Source organism: Brassica oleracea, chromosome C3 (genome assembly GCF_000695525.1).
Source record: "Brassica oleracea var. oleracea cultivar TO1000 chromosome C3, BOL, whole genome shotgun sequence".
NCBI classification, from domain to species: domain Eukaryota; kingdom Viridiplantae; phylum Streptophyta; class Magnoliopsida; order Brassicales; family Brassicaceae; genus Brassica; species Brassica oleracea.
The window spans coordinates 9,392,653-9,411,450 of NC_027750.1; the positions used below are offsets into that span (position 1 = coordinate 9,392,653).

The following is an 18,798-nucleotide window of genomic DNA, read 5'->3' on the forward strand; positions in this document are numbered from 1 at the left end:
CTCCCTCCATCTTTCTTCACTATCTCCCTCCTCCCCACGTGACCTGACCTCTCTCCCTCTCTCTCTATCTCGCCTCTTCTTCGTCTTCTCTCCTTCATTCATCTCTCAGACGAGCCCTCTCTCCGATATGCTCTGTATCCTCATTGCCATCGTCGGTATAATCGATTCTCCTCTATCCTTTCCTCATTCTCTTTGGTTTTGTTTCTTTACAATTTCTCTCCTCGATCCCATTGCATTTTTGATCGGTCTTTCAATTTCAGTTAGGTTTGTGTTCGATTTTGTTGAATCCGTTACTCATACGGGAATAAGTTTACTATAGATGGATGCGTTATTCTTGGTATCTGCAATTTGATTGGTTAGGAGATTACGAGAGGTTTCATTAGTGCTATTGTTAGATTTCAGACATTCGTAATTACGAGCTACAAATTAAGATGATTTAGCTTTGATTCTTCAGTTTTATTTCCAACGTTGTGTTTGTTTGTTTTTTGCTACTTATGTTTTGATTCTCGAATCTTTTTTTAATGATATTGATTATTGTGGGGCCAATGGTGGAGTAATAACGTATTGATGTTATAAAGTTGCTTGCTTTACAATATAGTCTTCTTGGTTTGCTCATTTTAATACCAATCCGGTGGGCAAACAAACCCTTTGTCTTATAGCCCATGTTATTTTGCTGTCTGCTAATTTTACATGTCTTACAAGGTTACATGTATTGTTCTTATCTAGTGCAGAAACAAGAGCAGATGGGTCAGATTCTACACCAATCAGAACGTTGTTATCGATTTAGAAAGCCTCTTATAGCGTAAAAGAGATGGTTAAAATAGTGATACGACTTATCTGAAAGATGGAAGAGAGACGAGATGAATCGTTATCTTCAGAACTTGCGGAAAGGGTTAAGTTACTTTCTGTTCAATCTCAAGGTGATGGTTTGAGTAGGGAGTCTCCTAGGAGTGTTGAGCAGGATGTCTCTCCAGGTCAAAGAGCTTCACAGCTTCTTTGGGATACTGGAATGCTTTGTGAACCCATTCCTAATGGTTTCTACTCGGTTGTTCCGGTGAGCAGTTTATTTTTCTTATTTAGGAAGATGCTGCTTCTAATGTGATTTTTTTTTTTCTGGTGCAGGACAAGAGAGTAAAGGAACTATATAATAGACTACCTACTCCGAATGAGCTACATGCTTTGGGAGAGGAAGGTGTCAGAATTGAAGTCATTCTTGTCGATTTTCAGAAGGATAAGAAGCTCGCCATGCTAAAACAGTTGATCACTACACTTGTTAGCGGCTCAAATCCTGCTTCGGTGATCAAGAAAATAGCTGGAACGGTAGGAAAATGACTTTTCTCTCTTTGTTAAAGGTTTGCATTGCATGTTCTCAGGCGTTTATTCATTCTCTTTAAACAGGTGTCTGACTTTTACAAGCGTCCTACACTGGAAAGCCCTTCAAAGCTTGCTCTGGAGGAAAATGCCTTCTTGTTTGAAAACCATGGTGCTCAGTTGCTTGGCCAAATTAAGCGTGGGTGCTGTCGAGCTCGGGCAATTTTGTTCAAAGTCTTAGCTGACACTGTTGGACTTGAGAGTCGGCTGGTGGTGGTGAGCCTCAACTTCTTGCTGTTTCAGTTTTCTTGTTTCCTCTAATTATGTGCTATTTGGCTCTAACAAATCAACCTTCTCGTTTGATTCATATGAGCAGGGTCTGCCTAATGATGGGACTGTGGATTGCATGGACTCTAACAAACACATGTCTGTTATAGTCGTGCTGAACTCCGTTGAACTACTAGTTGATCTAATCCGTTTTCCTGGTCAGCTGGTGCCTCGATCAGCCAAGGCAATTTTCATGTCACACATCACACCTTCGGGAGAGAGTGATTCTGCCGAAAACGACTCTTGTGACTCGCCTTTGGAGCCAAATAGTCCTTTATACGAGAGAAGAGATCCTGAGAGGTCAGTTTTCCGTTGCGTGATTTTCTTGCTAAACCATTTTATAGGCAGATCATTCTGGACACATCTCTTGTTATATGCTTCCCCGGGAGTGATGAACCGTTTCCTATGTTACAGTACAGAAAAAGATGAAAAAGGATATCCAAATGCATCATTGCATAATTTGATGCTTAGACCTGCTACAGCTATTGAAAGAAAATTGAGGTACCTGTGACATATATTCTGACAAGTTGTATCTTTAATGGTAGATTTATGATAGAAATGTGTTTTTTTCCTTCAGTAACACCTCACATAGTGAACCAAATATTGCCACTGTGTTCTGGAGACGTAGCCGCAGAAAAGTGATTGCTGAACAGAGAACAGCTAGCTCGAGGTTTTTCCCTGCTCTTTCTAGCTTAGATTATAGTTAACAGAAAATAAAATACGCAGATCATTACATTGATATAGTAATGAGTTGGAAAATGTAAAAGTTACCGTTTCTCTCCTTGTTGCTGCTTTTATATTTAAATCTCTTGATAAGATGCATCTCAGAAAATTTGCTTGGCGATTCTGTATGAGTTATTTGAAGTGTGCCTTTCTTTATGCTTAACTGATAAAAGTCGGCAATCTGTTACATTTGCAGCCCAGAACACCCATCCATGCGATCACGTGGACGATCTATGTTGAGTACTGGTAGGCACTCGTTTAGGGATTACTCTGGTGATGCATCTCCTTCAAGGTAGCTCAATTTTACAATAGTGCATACCAAAATCTGTCAGCCTTTTCCATACATCTAGTCAGCATGTTTGACAGGACTTCCAATATTAGTTAGTTCCTTATTCAAATCTTTGCTAGATTTTGCAAATTTGCTCACATATGTTAAAATCAACGTATGAGGCTGTGGTTGCAGACCCTAAGCTTTTCATTGGTTCCTTGGAAAGGCTACACTCTATCTTTTCTAGAAATTTATGTTCAGAGATTTGGGATTTCTTGCAGAGCCAACAAAACCATTAAACTTATTCTCATAAATAATGAAAGATAAAGGAAAGTAATAACTTAGATGTATTTAGTACCTAAGAGAGAGTGTTGCCTTTCCAAGGAACTACCCATGAAAAGCTTAAGGTCTTCAACCACACCGTCATATATTGCTTCAGGGATAATTCAGATATTGCTCAAATAGATCTCAAGGATTAATATTTGCTAGATTTTGCATATTTGCTCTTATATGTTAACTCGAGTATTAATTTTTGTCTTTGTAAATTTCACTCCATTTTAGTGATAATATACTTTACTATTCTTGCATTGTTTGTCAGAATTCTGATCTTACTATTACGAGATGCCCAGAGCAATATGTATATTTGATTGCTGTGCAAACAAATTTTAAATATGTTTATCTTTCTAACAGTTCATCCACATTAGAAATTCGTAAAACTAGACGACGAAGTTTCAGGATGACACCAGAGATTGGGGATGACATTGCAAGGTTGGTATTCTCAACCGTGTGCACTGTTTTTTTCTTTCATCCTTTACAAGCATTTGTGTAATTATCAGCTTGCATATTAAAGTCTCTTTATTCGAACTTGTTCTGTCAATCTAAGTTATGAGGTAATTTTGGAACTCTTCGATTATCTTAACAGCTGTCATTATATCACATGTAATTACGGAATGAGCCATCTAAAGTGCAAAACTGTTATCTTCAAACTCGTAGATGCTTAGGTGTCTGTAGGATAGTGATGTACCAATGTGATGTTGAAACTATATTTTCACTCTCACTGTCACAAAAGCTTTTAAACCATTTCATGGCACTTCTTCTAACTTTGTGATTTGGTACTGAGAATTATGAGAAAGAACTCATGAAAGAGTGAGCTGCGGTTTTATCATTTTCTTGTGTATTGATTCTGTTGTTACAAATTTTTGAAGCGCTGTACGAGAAATGTATGAGAAATCAAAGCAAAACCGTCTCTTGCATGGCCGAGAGGATGAAAACAGCTCAGGTATCAATAAAAATGTAAGTTGGGGATCTTTGAGTGACTATTGTGTTGTGTCAGTTCTCTTCCCATAGTTTAACCAGTATATACGTTCTGAGTTTTCTCGAGAAAGTCATTGCACTAAGAAGTTGAATCTAGTGGCTCGTACCTCTATAAACTCTTGTGCTTTCTTTGGTTGTCATTTTCCAGGTGTCTGGCCTCCATCTTGATGATGTGTTAAATTCGAAGAAGACAATGTCGTTGCCATCATCCCCTCATGCTTACAGGAGTCAAGGATTCGGACGAAGAGGGCCTTCAGATTTTGCCGTGAAGGATACGTGGAATAAAGTGGTTGAGTCTTCCACATTGCAGAATCAGCCTTTGTTACCCTATCAAGAATGGGACATTGACTTCTCAGAGCTGACTGTTGGAACTCGGGTGGGGATTGGTAAGCTGCTTTAAATTTATCTTTGATATGGACAATGCAGTTTTTAGTTCATTTTCAATTACTTGAGCATTGTTTTATGTTTTGCATCTAGGATTTTTTGGTGAAGTTTTTCGTGGAGTGTGGAACGGAACAGATGTTGCTATCAAATTGTTTCTGGAGCAAGATCTTACTGTCGAAAACATGGAAGATTTCTGCAATGAGATATCGATTCTCAGGTACCTTGTTATCAATTGCTGCTTGGTTATTGTTGTATCAATCCCTGTATACATCTACTAACTATTTTGCATGTTTGCTCGGGCATCTGTGGTTCTCTCTTCAGCCGAGTTCGCCACCCAAATGGTGATTTTTGTTTTCCTCACAATCTCTCGTTTCATGTTTATTAAATAATTTGGGGAGACATGTCTAAGATTATTTTCTTCGTTCACCTTTATCAGACAAGTTGTGATCCATGTTTTTGCAGTTGTTCTATTTCTGGGTGCCTGCACAAAACCTCCGCGCTTATCCATGATTACGGAATACATGGAGCTGGGATCTTTGTATTATTTGATCCACATGAGTGGTCAAAAGAAGAAACTTAGCTGGCACAGAAGGCTCAGGATGCTAAGAGACATCTGCAGGTACATAGCTTGCTTATAATCTCCAATCTATTTGCTCTGCCTTCGATGCTCAAAGTGTGGATCATGGTTGGTGATTCTCTGTGGATTAGCAGAATGGCATGCAGAAAGCTGAACACTAGGGTGCACCATTACCTACTTATTATGTCATATTTCTTTTTAGTTACTAGTTCCGTCTTAATTATTATATCTTAATGGAGTGAACATACTTGATTTGTTTCACTCTACATAAGAAACAAGAACATCTTATACATATTTCCCTAGATAGTATACTATATCAAACTACATATGCGTAATTCATATGCTGGTTTGTATTTTTGATTTGGATGCTTAAGGGGCCTGATGTGCATTCACCGGATGAAAGTAGTCCACCGTGATCTAAAAAGTGCCAACTGTCTCGTGGACAAACATTGGACAGTCAAGATCTGTGATTTTGGGCTCTCGAGAATAATGACTGATGAAAACATGAAGGACACTTCATCTGCTGGTACACCAGAGTGGATGGCTCCAGAACTCATTCGCCAGGAACCTTTTACGGAGAAATGTGATATCTTTAGTCTTGGTGTCATAATGTGGGAGCTTTCTACTTTACGTAAACCATGGGAAGGTGTTCCACCTGAGAAGGTACAATATGCTGTGCCCTGATTCTTCTATGCTCTCACACATGACCATTCTTTCAGTGTATGTGAACTGGATTGATTGTTGAAAGTTTACTTCTTAGGTTATTTTTGCTGTTGCGCATGAACGGTCACGTCTTGAGATTCCTGATGGTCCACTGAGCAAACTAATTGCAGGTTCGATATTGTAAACTCCATAGTTTCTTGAACATCTGATTGATCTTTTTCGTTTATTCTCTCATACTATTCAACTGTTACAGTCTGAATAAATGTCACTATATTTTTTTCTGCAGACTGTTGGGCAGAGCCTCAAGAACGTCCAAATTGTGAAGAGATACTTAGAGGCTTGCTAGATTGTGAGTATACACTGTGTTAGCACCACTTCTCTGTGGTGGGATATGAGCCGAAGGACTTTTAGCTCAAAAAGCAGCCCAGCTTACTTTTAAGATCATGCGAGCTTCAAGGCTCTAATGAGAGAAATTTTCAGATCAGTTTTGATAGAGGCACCAAATGTAGACAATACCAAGAAGTGTTTATTGTGTGATTCATGGTCTCACAGGCAGTGTTTTGGTTATTAAAGAGCATTTTGGTCTATTTCAAGAAAATATAGATATATGTAATGCTATTCTTTTTTTTTTTTGGGGCAAATGTAATGCTATTCTTATTTGGGAAAAATAAAGAGCTCTTTGATATGTATTTACTTCATTCATCCATCCATCCATTATCTTCAAAACAAAGATGAAATTATTAAGTGTGATGCATATGCTGCGGCTGACAAACACCTCATAATAAACAGAATAATAATAAGAGAGCAATAACAAGTCAGAACTTAAAACAAATTAATTACCATCTAAATGGAGTTTTTGAAAAGAAATAAGCTATCATCCCTCAATCTGAGTTATATCCCAAACAAGCAAAACATAGAGCAACTATAACTACATACCTTATAGGACACGTTACCTTAACATTATATGCCTGGTTCTTGATTAATTCGGATATATTTAGGGTTGTTTAATTTCTTGTGATATTATTATCTAGTGGGGACACTACTGAGAGTCATGCAAAATGAAGCAAGTTTCTTAGATTCAACTTTATTGTCCATACAAAAAATGAAATCTGGGGTCCATTTTCAGTTACAAGCATGTACGTTTCATGATTACACCACAAACATTTACATGATTCTTCTCTATATAAGTAATCCATCACTCTTCTTCTCTTTGCTCTACACAGAACCAGAGTAAAACAAAAATTCAAAAGAAAACAAAAATGGAAGCCAAAGTGATTTCTTGCACTACTTTTGGAGAAGACAAGGTCATAAAGATTGTTGTTTCGAGCCATCGTGCAGTCACCAACTACAAACCTGGAGAAAACGAAACGACCGTTGTTGTTGCTGATGATACTTGCTCCAAGAAAGATGTGAAGAGATTAAGAAGACTTGTGAGAAGCTCGATTATGTTTACGAAGGAAGACTTCACGAAGATTACGCTCAGACCAACATTGGACCTGGTTTGGTCTGAAAGTTTCAGAGTTACAGTTAAACTCTCTATGCTTTGCTTCACTTTTGTCTAAGTACTTTTCTTTTCTGCATTTTTGCTTTCTATGTTCTAAGTTATCTCTTGGTGGTTTGCAGTGTATGAATGAATTTATATGAGTTTATTAGTTACATTTTCTTCCAACACTGACTTTGACCTAATCACTCTGGCCTCTTAACACACAACAGTCTAACTTGTTAATATAAACTGAAGCTGGTGCTTTTAGACATCGGTTTTTTGAGTAGAAACGGAGATGGCTTCTCCTATAGCTTGAAAGAATGTAGCAATATTGTAAGTAAAGAACCCAACCAACATTGGTTTCAACTTCAAGTGCATGAATCCAATACTCAGGGACAAGTAATCTGCCAAACATATTCAAAAAGTAAATCTGATTGATGGAACCAAGTTAGTTGTAGTGAAAAGATATAATAATGCACAAGAGAGAAGCGCTTACGCATTCCATCTGTTGAATATCATAACCAACACAACCGGGACTAGTAACCGTGGCTGTCCAGCTGCTTGGGACAGTTCTAAACAGGAGTTCTACAGCTCACCCACAACAGAACTCTAGCCTCTAGGGAATATGATTAGAAGTGTTTGTGGTAATAAGCCAAAGCAGTGGGACTCGGCTTTGCCTCAAGTGAAATTTGCTTACAACAGTGATGTGCATTCCGCGATGGAGAAATCACCTTTTTCTTTGGTATACACGTCTGCTCCCTAAGCATGTAGTTGATTTGGTTAAACTGCCTAAGGCTCCTGGGGTCAGTGCATCAGCTAAGGCTATGGCTGAAGAAAATTTTCACTGTTAAAGAAGTGGGTGGTTAAAGTTAAATTAGAGGCTATTTTGGGCAGAAGAACAAGGTTGCTGCTGATACGTAGGAGGATAAAAAATTTCAAAGAAAGGGACGATGTGATGGTATTCCTCCATAAAGAGAGGTTCCCGGCTGTTACGTATAATAACCTGCAACAACGCAAGTATGGACCATTCAAGGTGTTACGGAAGATCAATGATAATGTTTATGTTGTGGCTCTCTCAGAATCTATGAACATTTCTAATACCTTCAATGTAGCTGACATTCATAAGTATCAAGTAGATGAGAATTTGGGAACAAGTTCTTCAGAGGTGGAGGAGAGTGAGGTAGGAAGGATTTACTGGTTTTTCCTTTTTGATATTTTCTATTTTTGTGAGTTTTCCGTTTTAGTTTTCACTAGTTTTTCCTTTTTGATATTTTCTATTTTTGTGAGTTTTTCTTTTTAGTTTTCACTTTTGGTTTTTTCCTATTTTATAGTTGAGATCCTTTCTCTATATAAGGAGAGGTTCTAAGATTTTGTAAGACACAACTTATTATTCTAACTGAGAGCTTTTATCTAATCTGGTGTATTTCCAGAGTTTTCTCTTCAAATTCATCGCTTGTGAACTTGAATTCGTTCTAGTTTTAGTGTTTGCTGATCCTAAAGTTTTCCGACTGCGTCAGAAGCAGAGTAAAAAAACAAAGACCCAAAGAAAAATGGAAGCAAAAGTTATTTCTTGCACTACTTTTGGAGACGACAAGGTCATAAAGATTGTTGTTTCGAGCCGTCGTGCTGTACACCAACTACAAACCTGGAGAAAACGAAACGACCGTTGTTGTTGCTGATGATACTTGCTCCAAGAAAGATGTTGAAGAGATTAAGAAGACTTGTGAGAAGCTCGATTATGTTTACGAAGGAAGACTTCACGAAGATTACGCTCAGACCAACATTGGGCCTGGTTTGGTCTGAAACGTAGAGTTAAAGTCAACTCTCTATGCTTTACTTCACTTTCGTTTAAATACTTTTCTTTTATACATTTTGATTTCTATGTTCTAAGTTAACTCTTGGTAGTTTGCAGTTATGAATGAGTTTATATGTGAGTTTATTAGTTACATTTTCTTACAACACTGACTTTGACCTAACCGCTGGACTTAACACATAACAAAACTAACTAACTTGTTATATAAACTGAAGTAGGTGCTTTTAGACATCGCTTTTTTTATAGTAGAAATGGAGATGTCTTCTTCTATAGCTTGAAAGACTGTAGCAACTTTGTAAGTAAAGAACCCAACCAACATTGGTTTCAACTTCAAGTGCATGAATCCAATACTCAGGGACAAGTATTCTGCCAAACATATTCAGAAAGTAAATCTTATTGATGAAACCAAGTTAGTTGTGATGAAAAGATATGATAATGGAAGAGAGAAAAGGCTTACGTGTTCCATCTAATGAATATCATAACCAACACAACCAGGACTAGTAACCGTGGCTGTCCAGCTGCACCTCTATCAGATCAATCAAGCCAAGAAAGAAAAGAAAAATGTGAGTGAGTCTTCTCAATATAGATAACCGAAATGAATGAGAATAGAAAGAGGTAACACGTACTTCATAACTCCTCTGGCTCCATCTGCGATGGCATCTACAGTGTTACCAAACATTCTCATGTAAGCTAATGAACCTATCAAGCCAGCACCAAAACTGTTAACAGAAGTTCTAACACAGATACAAATAAATGCGATCAGATGACTTCACAGTTATTAATTTTGAGAGGTTTTGATGTCCCTTGTAGGAGAAAGACAAACCTAATTAGTGTTATCTCTGGTGTTGTATGAAATATAAGCTGAGACTAAACCAACACCACCAATGCCAACTGTGAGAAGCTGTAGCTTATTTTTCAACTGCAAAAATAAAAATAAAAACCAAAAGTCAAAGAGAGTAAAAACCAAAGAGTCCATGAAGATTAAAAAGTTTGATGCAAAACCAATATGCCTTTCATGAGTGCCCAAACCGTAAAACCAGTAGCCATACCGTGAAAGGATGATTAGCTAACGAATAGGTTTGATATTACGCATGATAATAATTTTTGTTTGATATTATCTGATGTCTGATGATCATCATCAGACATCATCTATTATTATTTTAAAAAGAAATAAATTAAAATAAGAAGATAAATCTGAGTATATATCTATTGACTAAACAAAAAGTATTGTTATTATCTCAATTCTCTTTTCTTTTTAAGCTTTTTCCAAAGTTATTAATAACTTCTTCCTTTTTTACTTACTTTGTTTGTATTTTAGTTTTGTATTTTTAAAGTTTCTGTTTTTGTAGTTTCATATGTATTGACGGTTTAAAGAAGTAATTCACAGAAGTAATGAAGGTTAAATAGATGAATATTACAAAGATTTTAAACCATCTGTCCTAAAAGATCAAAGAATATGTAATTTTATACGAAAATAGAATTTTAATTATATAATATAAAATCTGGAAAGTTGTTTCTAAAGAAATTCATACATCGACTAGGAAACCAAATTATATCAAAATCTCTAATGAATGAGGAAGGAAAAAAGAAAGTTTAACTAACAAAAATAGAAAATAAAAACAAGAAAGGAAAAAACAAACAATTTCACTAACATATATCCGACGTGGACTAATCAAACATATTAAAATTGCAATCCTAAAACGAATAAAATATGGGAAGCCTCCAAGTTCTACTATATATAAACACACACAAATCTATTTGTAGTTCCATCTCTTTCTCATTGTTTTCTACCTCTCGGCAAGTAAAGAATCACAATATCAATCATGAAGAACACAATCATGACTTTGTTAATTGTAACATTGTCACTAATCGGATTAGCTCGTTCTGCTTCTTTTTACGAGGTTGGAGACACCAACGGATGGACGACAAAGATGGGCCTTGACTATTACAAGACATAGTCTTCGTCAAAGACTTTCTACGTCGGAGATTCCCTCATCTTTCAATACAACAAAGATCTCCACAACGTGATGGAGGTGAGCTTCAAAGATTACGAGTTGTGTAACCCTAATTCAGCTCTGGCCACATATCACTCTGAGTATGAACCGGTTAAGCTTAACAGAACCGGACACTATTACTTTTCATATGCGGTGTGCCTGGTCACTGTGAATGTGGTCAAAAGCTTGAGGTCCTAGTCACGACGCCTGACTCTCTGCAGAATCCAGCCACAACTCAACAAAACAACTCTTCTACTTCTAATTCTAACCCTGAACCTAATCCTACATTTCCTGATCCTAAACCTATGCCTACTAGTCCTGATCCTAAACCAAAGCCTTCACCGCGTTGGGAGGATCCTCTTGTGGTTCTTCCAGTAGATGCTGCAACAATTGCATCACTTCCTCACAATGCAGCCTCAGACCCTTGTGTGTGGAGTGGCTTAAGCTTGCTCTCATTCGTTCTTCTACAAACCCTAGTTTTTCTTTAAGAGTTTTTTTTTTGTCTTAAAACTATGTTATTTTAGGGTTTTATTTTGAGATTTGTTAGTAGATTTTTTATTATCATTGTTTTTTTTGTCATCATTATTATTGCTTATACTCTAATGTTAATGGTGTTTGGTTTTCTATTACCTTCATGGATATTTCTCCATATAATCACAAATCTTTTTTTTTTAACTTCTAAATTATCACAGATTTTGTTTACGAATAGTTATATCTTAAACGCGTTGTGTATAAAGAATAAGACATTACTATAAAACGTGTGGGTCGTAAGATTTACCCAAGGTCACCCACAAAACTCTTTATAAACCATAAATCCGCTGGTCCAAAAAAACCATCGTAACGAATTTTTTTTTTTTTGTTATTTAACAGAAGAATGCATCTTCTTGCGTATAAGATGGATCTATATAATCTGAATATTCCTTGTATATATATTCAATAATTTTCTTTGTGTACAAGAAAGAGAGCCAGACCAAACCAACTTTTACTAAAAACTGCACCAGTGGAAGGTTACTCTTTGGCTCGTTTGCTCTGTGATTTACGCTTGGTAACGTCTAGACATTTCTTCCTCAACCTAATCGTCTTTGGAGTAACCTGAAGACATTTAAACCAATAACAAATTAACAATACATCATAAGAAGGCAGAAATAAAACGTTCCTCGTGGTTAGCTGGACTAAGGATTGACGATTAATTAACAATGTTACCTCAATAAGTTCATCTGAGGCAACGTATCCTATAGCCTCCTCAAGTGTCATCTGAATAGAAAAGAAAGATAAGAGGTTTTAGTCAACAAGAAAACGGGTTTCTTGTCTCTTTGAGAAAAGTAGAGCTAAAGAGAAAAAGGTACATACGAGGCGAGGTGGAGATAGCTTCACATTCTCGTCTTTGTTAACAGAGCGAATGTTGGTAAGCTCTTTGGCCTTAACCGGGTTAACCTGTAGTGTGCAAGGTAAGTGAGCCCATGGTATTGTCATTTTTAAGCGCAAGAAGGATGAGTCTAACCAACTTACATCAAGATCTGTGTCTCGTGAGTGCTCACCGATAATCATGCCATCGTATGACTGTTAAAATACAAAGAAACAGAACAGGATGCAGCATTAGCAAGGATCAAACGCGCAAAGACCACATAAATGTTCTAACTACGAATAACTAAACCAATAAAGGAACCGACTTTTAGGAAACAAAGACTTCGAGTGAAAAGGGATCTCTCCTATTCAACAATCAGCCATAATACTACAAGATATAGCTATGCATCAAATGGTTAGATATTGAGTTATGGCAAGAGTATGACTTATTAGGGCCAGAAACTAGAGAAAGGTAAACGTACCAATACTCCTTTCCTAACATTACCAAGTGGACCTCGGTACTTTTCATACTCTGCAGGGACCAAATATACAAATGTTATCAACTAGAGAATGGAACAGATACGGGAGTACAAAAGCTGCATGCTCAGGAAAGCACGGTGCATGAATCCTGTTCCACGGGTGTCGCTGCTAAACACACATCTGTATCCAACCAAACCTCTGTAGGATTAGAAAGCAAGTATCATTTTGTTAAGTTTCTTCTGTGAGTAAAATTTTTATGTAAGTATAGTAAAAGGAACTGTAAGTCACTAAAAACCAACCTTGAAGGGCAAGTTAATGACAGTCTCGTCCTACCATCATTTCCAGGGACAGGACACATGTCAATAACTTCAGCGCGCCTATGGGAGAGAGCTTCCATCACTAATCCTACGTGCTCTTCGTTAATCTCAATAGTCACCTCTTCAATTGGCTCAAGCCTTTGTTTATCTTCAGTTTTGTACCTTAATCACATAAGTAGAAATCCCTGAAATGCATTCAAGTGATCCGTCATCGGAGTCCCCTCCTGATACCTCAGCTCAATCAACTTCTTGATCATGTACATCTTGTTGTTTCCGGTCTTCCTAGCATATAACTGCTCCATCTTCTTCCACAAAGAACGAGCATCCGTCTCAGTCTCAATATGATGCAACACATTATCATCTACCCACTGCCTTATCAACCCACACACTTGGCGATGCTGCAGCTTCCACTCTTCATCCGTCTTCTTCTCAGGTTTCTGCTCCTCGAAGACTGGAACATGGAATTCTTTAACAAAGAGCAAATCCTCCATCTTGCCCTTCCATAGATGATAGTTAGCACCATTCAAGCTTATCATCCTGCTCATATTTTCCATCTTTCACACAAGCAAATAACAACCCAAAGTTATCAAAACCAAAGCTCTAAAACCAGAAGCTCTGATACCACTCTGTTGGGGAAAGTCACACGGCGCAGCGGAAATACTAATGGTCGTGTTCCCCTGACCTTGTGTGAACCTGTGAAGAAAATACTTCGACGATAGCGGGATGTGATATGCAGAAAAACGTAAATGAGACGCACAATTTTTACGTGGAAAACCTTCTCGATGTGATAAGAAAAAACTACGGGACCGTAGTCCACTCAAAAATCCACTATATAAATGGTAGGAGTACAACCACGTCCTCCCTGTTCAACAGCCTGAACAGAACAGAGAGTCTAGCTACAAAGAGCTATCACCAACACAAGCAGCAACAACAACAAGAGAGCAACACAAAGCTTCAAAAACCGGCAGCAACCAAACGACCTCAGCTCACAAGGATTCCGGCATCCAGAGACTAATCCAACCGTACAAATCCAAGATAAACAAGTCAACAATACCTCCGCCAAATTTCAGCTCAAGAAGAGAAGATCTCACCGTCGGATTTACCAAATACCCAAGACTGTCCCGCTGAAGAACTGTGACGACTACCTTCACTAAAACCCAGACAACAGAAGATCCAACCATTGAAATCCAAATCCCTTCGGTGAATCTCTAACCCACTGACTGAAGAAGCTTCCCACAAAATATCAGCTCGATCAAGTTCCGTTTGATCCTCCAAAACCAGTCTTGAAATAACCTGACGAGTTTTCTCCTCCTTCTCTCTTCTTTCTCTCTTTTGTCTCTCTCTCTAAACTCTATTATTGTGAGTCTACAGTGCAAAGGGTCATGAAAATTATTATGTCACATGCCCACTTGGTTCTCTCCATCTAGGAAGGACCCAACAGTAGAAACGCTCAAAATTATCCAACTCTAGCTAAATAGCTCATATAGTATGTGATGCAACTAATGCAATACAAATCGAAAAAAAGATGAAACTCACATGACTTTAGGTGGTGAGACCGAGAGCTCAAAACCTTCCCGTCTCATATTCTCAATCAAGATACCTATTAGAAACGACAGAAGATTACTTCACCTTGCACGGAGAAATAGATACAACTTACATGTTTTATTTCCATCTGTACAGGTGAAGAAAGAAACACTGAACAAAAAGTGGAAAAGCACAAACCAAGTTGAAGTTCTCCTCCGGTTAACTGCAACCATATTAGCAAACCAGAGGTAAATATGAGGCTGCTTCAAGTTTAGAGCCAGAGTACAATGGCTATAGCTACGTCTTGTTGCTAAAAATAAAACATTACTTGTGTGCCATCCCGACCAGCCAGAGGAGAGTCATTGACACCAAACGTCATAGATATCGTTGGTGGATCCAGCTCAACAGAAGGGAGCGCAGTGGTGACCTGTAAGACCAAAAAAAAGAGGTACCCACTGGCCATTGAGAAGTTTTGTTGAATTAAAAATTTACTTCTGTATTTTCTAAAAAATAAATAGGGGCATAGTCTATTTGGATATTACCTCTGTACTAGCCACAGTGTGACCTATTGATGGAGTTGTCAAACCAGCCATACATATTATATCACCAGCCCCGGCGGCGTCAATTGAAACAATGGTCGTACCTTTCTTTTTCATTAGCTTCACAACCTATGATAAAAGATGTCTGTATCTGCTCAGATGAGACATGGTCGTTTACAAAAACACGGCTGACAAAGCATTGAACCAATGTAAAGACAAACCTTTCCTTCTTCTATTTTCACCGAGCCAGAATCAGTATTGCGCAGTCCAGTGACTTTGTCTCCAGCACGGACAACTCCAGAAGATACTCTTCCAGTTAATATTCGCCCCAGATAGAAGTCCTTTTCCATCATTGAAACCTGGTAACTCAGAAGCGAAAAATGTTAGTCAAATTAGTGAAAAAAGTTGTGTGTACAATATTGGCCACCCAAGTCCAGAATTTTTTAATTACCAGCATCAGAAATGGCGCATCAAGGTCTGCTTTTGGTGGGGGGACATGTTTTACTACAGCATCAAGCAACTGTGACATGTTCCTCGCATCTGCAGGAGGTTCTTTGGTGAAGGTAGAAGATGCCCACCCTTCTTTTGCCGAGGCATAAAGCACAGGAAAGTCTAGTTGTTCCTCTAGTAAAGGAGACAAGACATAAATAACGATTTAGTCAAAAAAAGTTAGTAATCATTTGTAAGTAAATAAGAAACTGATAAAATTAATTACCAGTAGCACCAAGATTTGCAAAAAGATCAAACACCAAACTCTCCACTTCATCATCACACCTTTCTTCTGATACTGGCATTGGCAAAAAAAAAAAAAAAAAAGGGATGAGAAAACCTGAAGTTTTAACTAAAAGCAAAAGTGAATGAAGATTCATACCTGAAGGTCGATCAACCTTGTTTAAGAGAAGAATAGGGCGTAGACCATACTTCAAGGCCTTAGCAAGAACAAACTTTGTCTGCGCAAGAGGGCCTTCTCCAGCATCAACGACTAATATAGCTCCTTCAACCATACCAACCACTCGTTCGACCTACATACCATATATAGTCACAAAGATCTCACATATATTCTACTCCACAGAATGTTACTCATGCTTAATTTTCAAGATAACATATTGAACATCTCTATCTCATGTATCTTATGTCCACTTAGCCACAAAGTAAGTGAGATCCTACGCCAGCTAGTTACTTAATCTCAGTGGCATATTAACAAAGCCTAAACTTTCCAACAGTTGTCAACGTCTATTGTATACATATTTGATATACAACTCTCTTAATTCTCTATACACCAGTAAAAAAGGCCGTCATTCATTAGGCCGGAAAATTACTATTTCTAGAACAAAGATAATTTTAGTAAAAAAGAAAAGGATATCAGGTTTTGAGGGTACTACAAATACAAATACAGGTCCAAAGGATTATAAATTTATTCAGACAAAATCAATATACAAACCATAAACGGGTATTTAGCTCAATTTGCTTTTTTACTATTAATTTCTACTGAAACTGAGCATGAGAATCAATAATACGCTAAAAAGTAGTAACAACTTATACAGAGATCAGACACAAACCTCCCCACCAAAATCTGCGTGACCAGGTGTGTCTACCATGTTAAGCTCGTTTTCTTTCCAAAACACTGATGTCACCTGCCGGAAAAATTCACATAAAAGAACTTCAGCTGTTATGTTTCATAGTATTAAAAAAAAAAAAAAAAAACATAACTGAAAGCCTTTACAGACAAAAGAACAGAACAGAAATGGAAAGAAAAAAAAGACAGAAAGTCTTCGGCTTTGTTAGTTTTATATTATACCGAACCATTTTTTCAAAGTGTGAAGTAACCGTTAGCTCTAATTCCTGGAAAATGCGATACCTTTGAAGAAATAGTGATGCCTCGCTCGCGCTCGAGGTTGATTGAATCCATGGCGCGCTCGTGCGGGATGTCGGCTCCACACTGACGGAGAAGCCGGTCCATAAGGGTAGTCTTCCCGTGATCGACATGAGCAATCACAGCCACGTTCCGGAGTCGATTAGGATCGAGGGAGCTGCTAGGAGCTCAGAGAAGGCTCGTAAAAACGAGAGAGAGTGTACGAATTTGAGATGTGATTGAGAAGAGAAGGATCTTCTTCGAGTGGTGTTTGACCAAAGAGATCGAAGCAGAGGCCCCGCCATCCCCTCTGAACGCGAAATGTGTGTCAGTGTGATTGGGGTGGGGTTTACCAAATCTCAACCGTTACATGACAAAGGGTTTATCTCTTTTGATGTTATTTGCAAATTCATATACGTACTCTTTTAAATTCTCATAATTCTCCGTAAAGTTTTCAAGATATTTCGTTCGGAAAGCTTTTGAAGATATTTCGTTCGGTTTTGGTTTGTTCTGTTTAAAAACAAAAAAAATCCAATCAATTTATCCAAATATAATTGAATACAATGAATTAACTAATGTTATCTGTTTTTTTAATTTAAATCGAAATCTAACATAAACAAAAAAAATTCTTTTATTTTCGATAAAAATTTTAAACCAAATTTTTTTTTGGTTCTATCCAGTGAGATTGATCAAAGCAAACTAATGAAAACAAAAATACTCAACATGAGAAACCCGGAAGAAAAAACAAAACTGCAAAGCTAATATATGGAGTGATTGGCAGCTGCTTTAGGTGCCTGTCCACGGACCTATTTATTTCTACAGCACCAAATTTAAAGCAATCAAGTTTTAATTTTTTTTTTTGAAACCAGAGCTCTTTAAATAATCTACAGCTGTATAAGTGCTCTACAGCACCAAATATCTAAAGCAATTGTTTAGTGCTTTCCATAAAATTCTACGGCAATAAAATCTAAAGCCACAGCAAAAAGTCTACAGATTTTTTTCTACATCAAAAATTTTAAAGCTACAACCAACTTCATGAGCTTCCAAGAAGGTTGGGAAGAGGTTCGAAAATTACCTTCCCTTCCACCAGTGGGAGTTGAAGCAGGTACTCTCGCGGCCTCCATCATTTGGTCTCTCTGGCGATAAAGAGAAGCTTTTCCCCCGAAAAAACATTACATAAGGCGATCTCAGATGCTAGAGAATGGAGAATGGCTCAACCCCTTTCAACCCCAAAATAACCGATACCTTTGATCAGACTCGAACCAAGGCCTAGAATCCCCGGCCTATGCTCGATCTTCACCGACGCGGCTTGGAACTCCTCTACGGGTACAACATGGCTTGGTTGGATCATTGATGATCTGGTCTCTTCAACTCAACATTCAGCGACTGTGACTTCGGTTTCATCGCCTCTAACGGCAGAAACTTTGGCAGTTAGATCAGCCATGACCTTTGCCCTCTCTCTCAGGCTCGATTCCATCGCTCTCTTCTCCGATTCACAGACGCTATCAACCTCATCAATAAGAAGAGTATGAATCTCGAGATCTTTGGAGTCATAAATGATATCTACCTTCTACCTTCTAGCTTCTTCATTTACTTCAATCGTTTTCAATTTCATCCCACGATCAGCAAATGTTAAAGCATATCTAGTTGCTAGACAAGTCCTTTGGGCCTCAACCCCTGTTTAAGTTTTAATGGAAATTTATGTTTTGAACAAAAAAAAAAGAACTATGCCAATTTTCCTTTGCTCCAGAAAACATACCGTATGTATGTGGGGAACTCACGTGATTCTTCATTAACTCGAAGGCAACAAAATATAATATTTATTTTACTCTACTAATTCTAACATATCTATTCGGAGTTTATTGATTATCTAGTAACTAGATAA

The 18,798-nt window shown here is 37.7% G+C and overlaps 1 protein-coding gene and 4 pseudogenes across 3 annotated transcripts; 4 read left to right on the forward strand and 1 right to left on the reverse strand.

Annotated features, from left to right (window-relative positions):
* Window positions 1-13: 13 nt before the first annotated feature.
* LOC106336411 (serine/threonine-protein kinase EDR1-like) lies at window positions 14-6,237 on the forward strand. 3 transcript variants are annotated; one of them, XM_013775246.1, is made up of 17 exons: window positions 14-155; window positions 732-1,054; window positions 1,123-1,320; window positions 1,399-1,587; window positions 1,688-1,938; window positions 2,053-2,139; window positions 2,216-2,308; window positions 2,558-2,653; window positions 3,320-3,397; window positions 3,835-3,922; window positions 4,092-4,329; window positions 4,421-4,544; window positions 4,649-4,668; window positions 4,790-4,946; window positions 5,279-5,567; window positions 5,665-5,737; window positions 5,854-6,237. In XM_013775246.1, the coding sequence occupies exons 2-17, from the start codon at window positions 845-847 to the stop codon at window positions 5,934-5,936; spliced, it is 2,274 nt and encodes a 757-aa protein (XP_013630700.1). In that variant the 5' UTR covers window positions 14-155; window positions 732-844; the 3' UTR covers window positions 5,937-6,237. The 3 variants fall into 3 exon arrangements, with proteins under 3 accessions (XP_013630700.1, XP_013630701.1, XP_013630702.1); XM_013775247.1 differs by having other exon boundaries at window positions 21-155; window positions 727-1,054; XM_013775248.1 differs by lacking the exon at window positions 14-155 and having other exon boundaries at window positions 732-1,034.
* A 558-nt stretch (window positions 6,238-6,795) lies between these two features.
* On the forward strand, window positions 6,796-7,223 carry LOC106334243 (annotated as a pseudogene).
* Window positions 7,224-8,600: 1,377 nt separating this feature from the next.
* On the forward strand, window positions 8,601-8,853 carry LOC106334378 (annotated as a pseudogene).
* Window positions 8,854-10,664: 1,811 nt separating this feature from the next.
* On the forward strand, window positions 10,665-11,345 carry LOC106334149 (annotated as a pseudogene).
* A 416-nt stretch (window positions 11,346-11,761) lies between these two features.
* LOC106329827 lies at window positions 11,762-18,171 on the reverse strand (annotated as a pseudogene).
* Window positions 18,172-18,798: the final 627 nt, after the last annotated feature.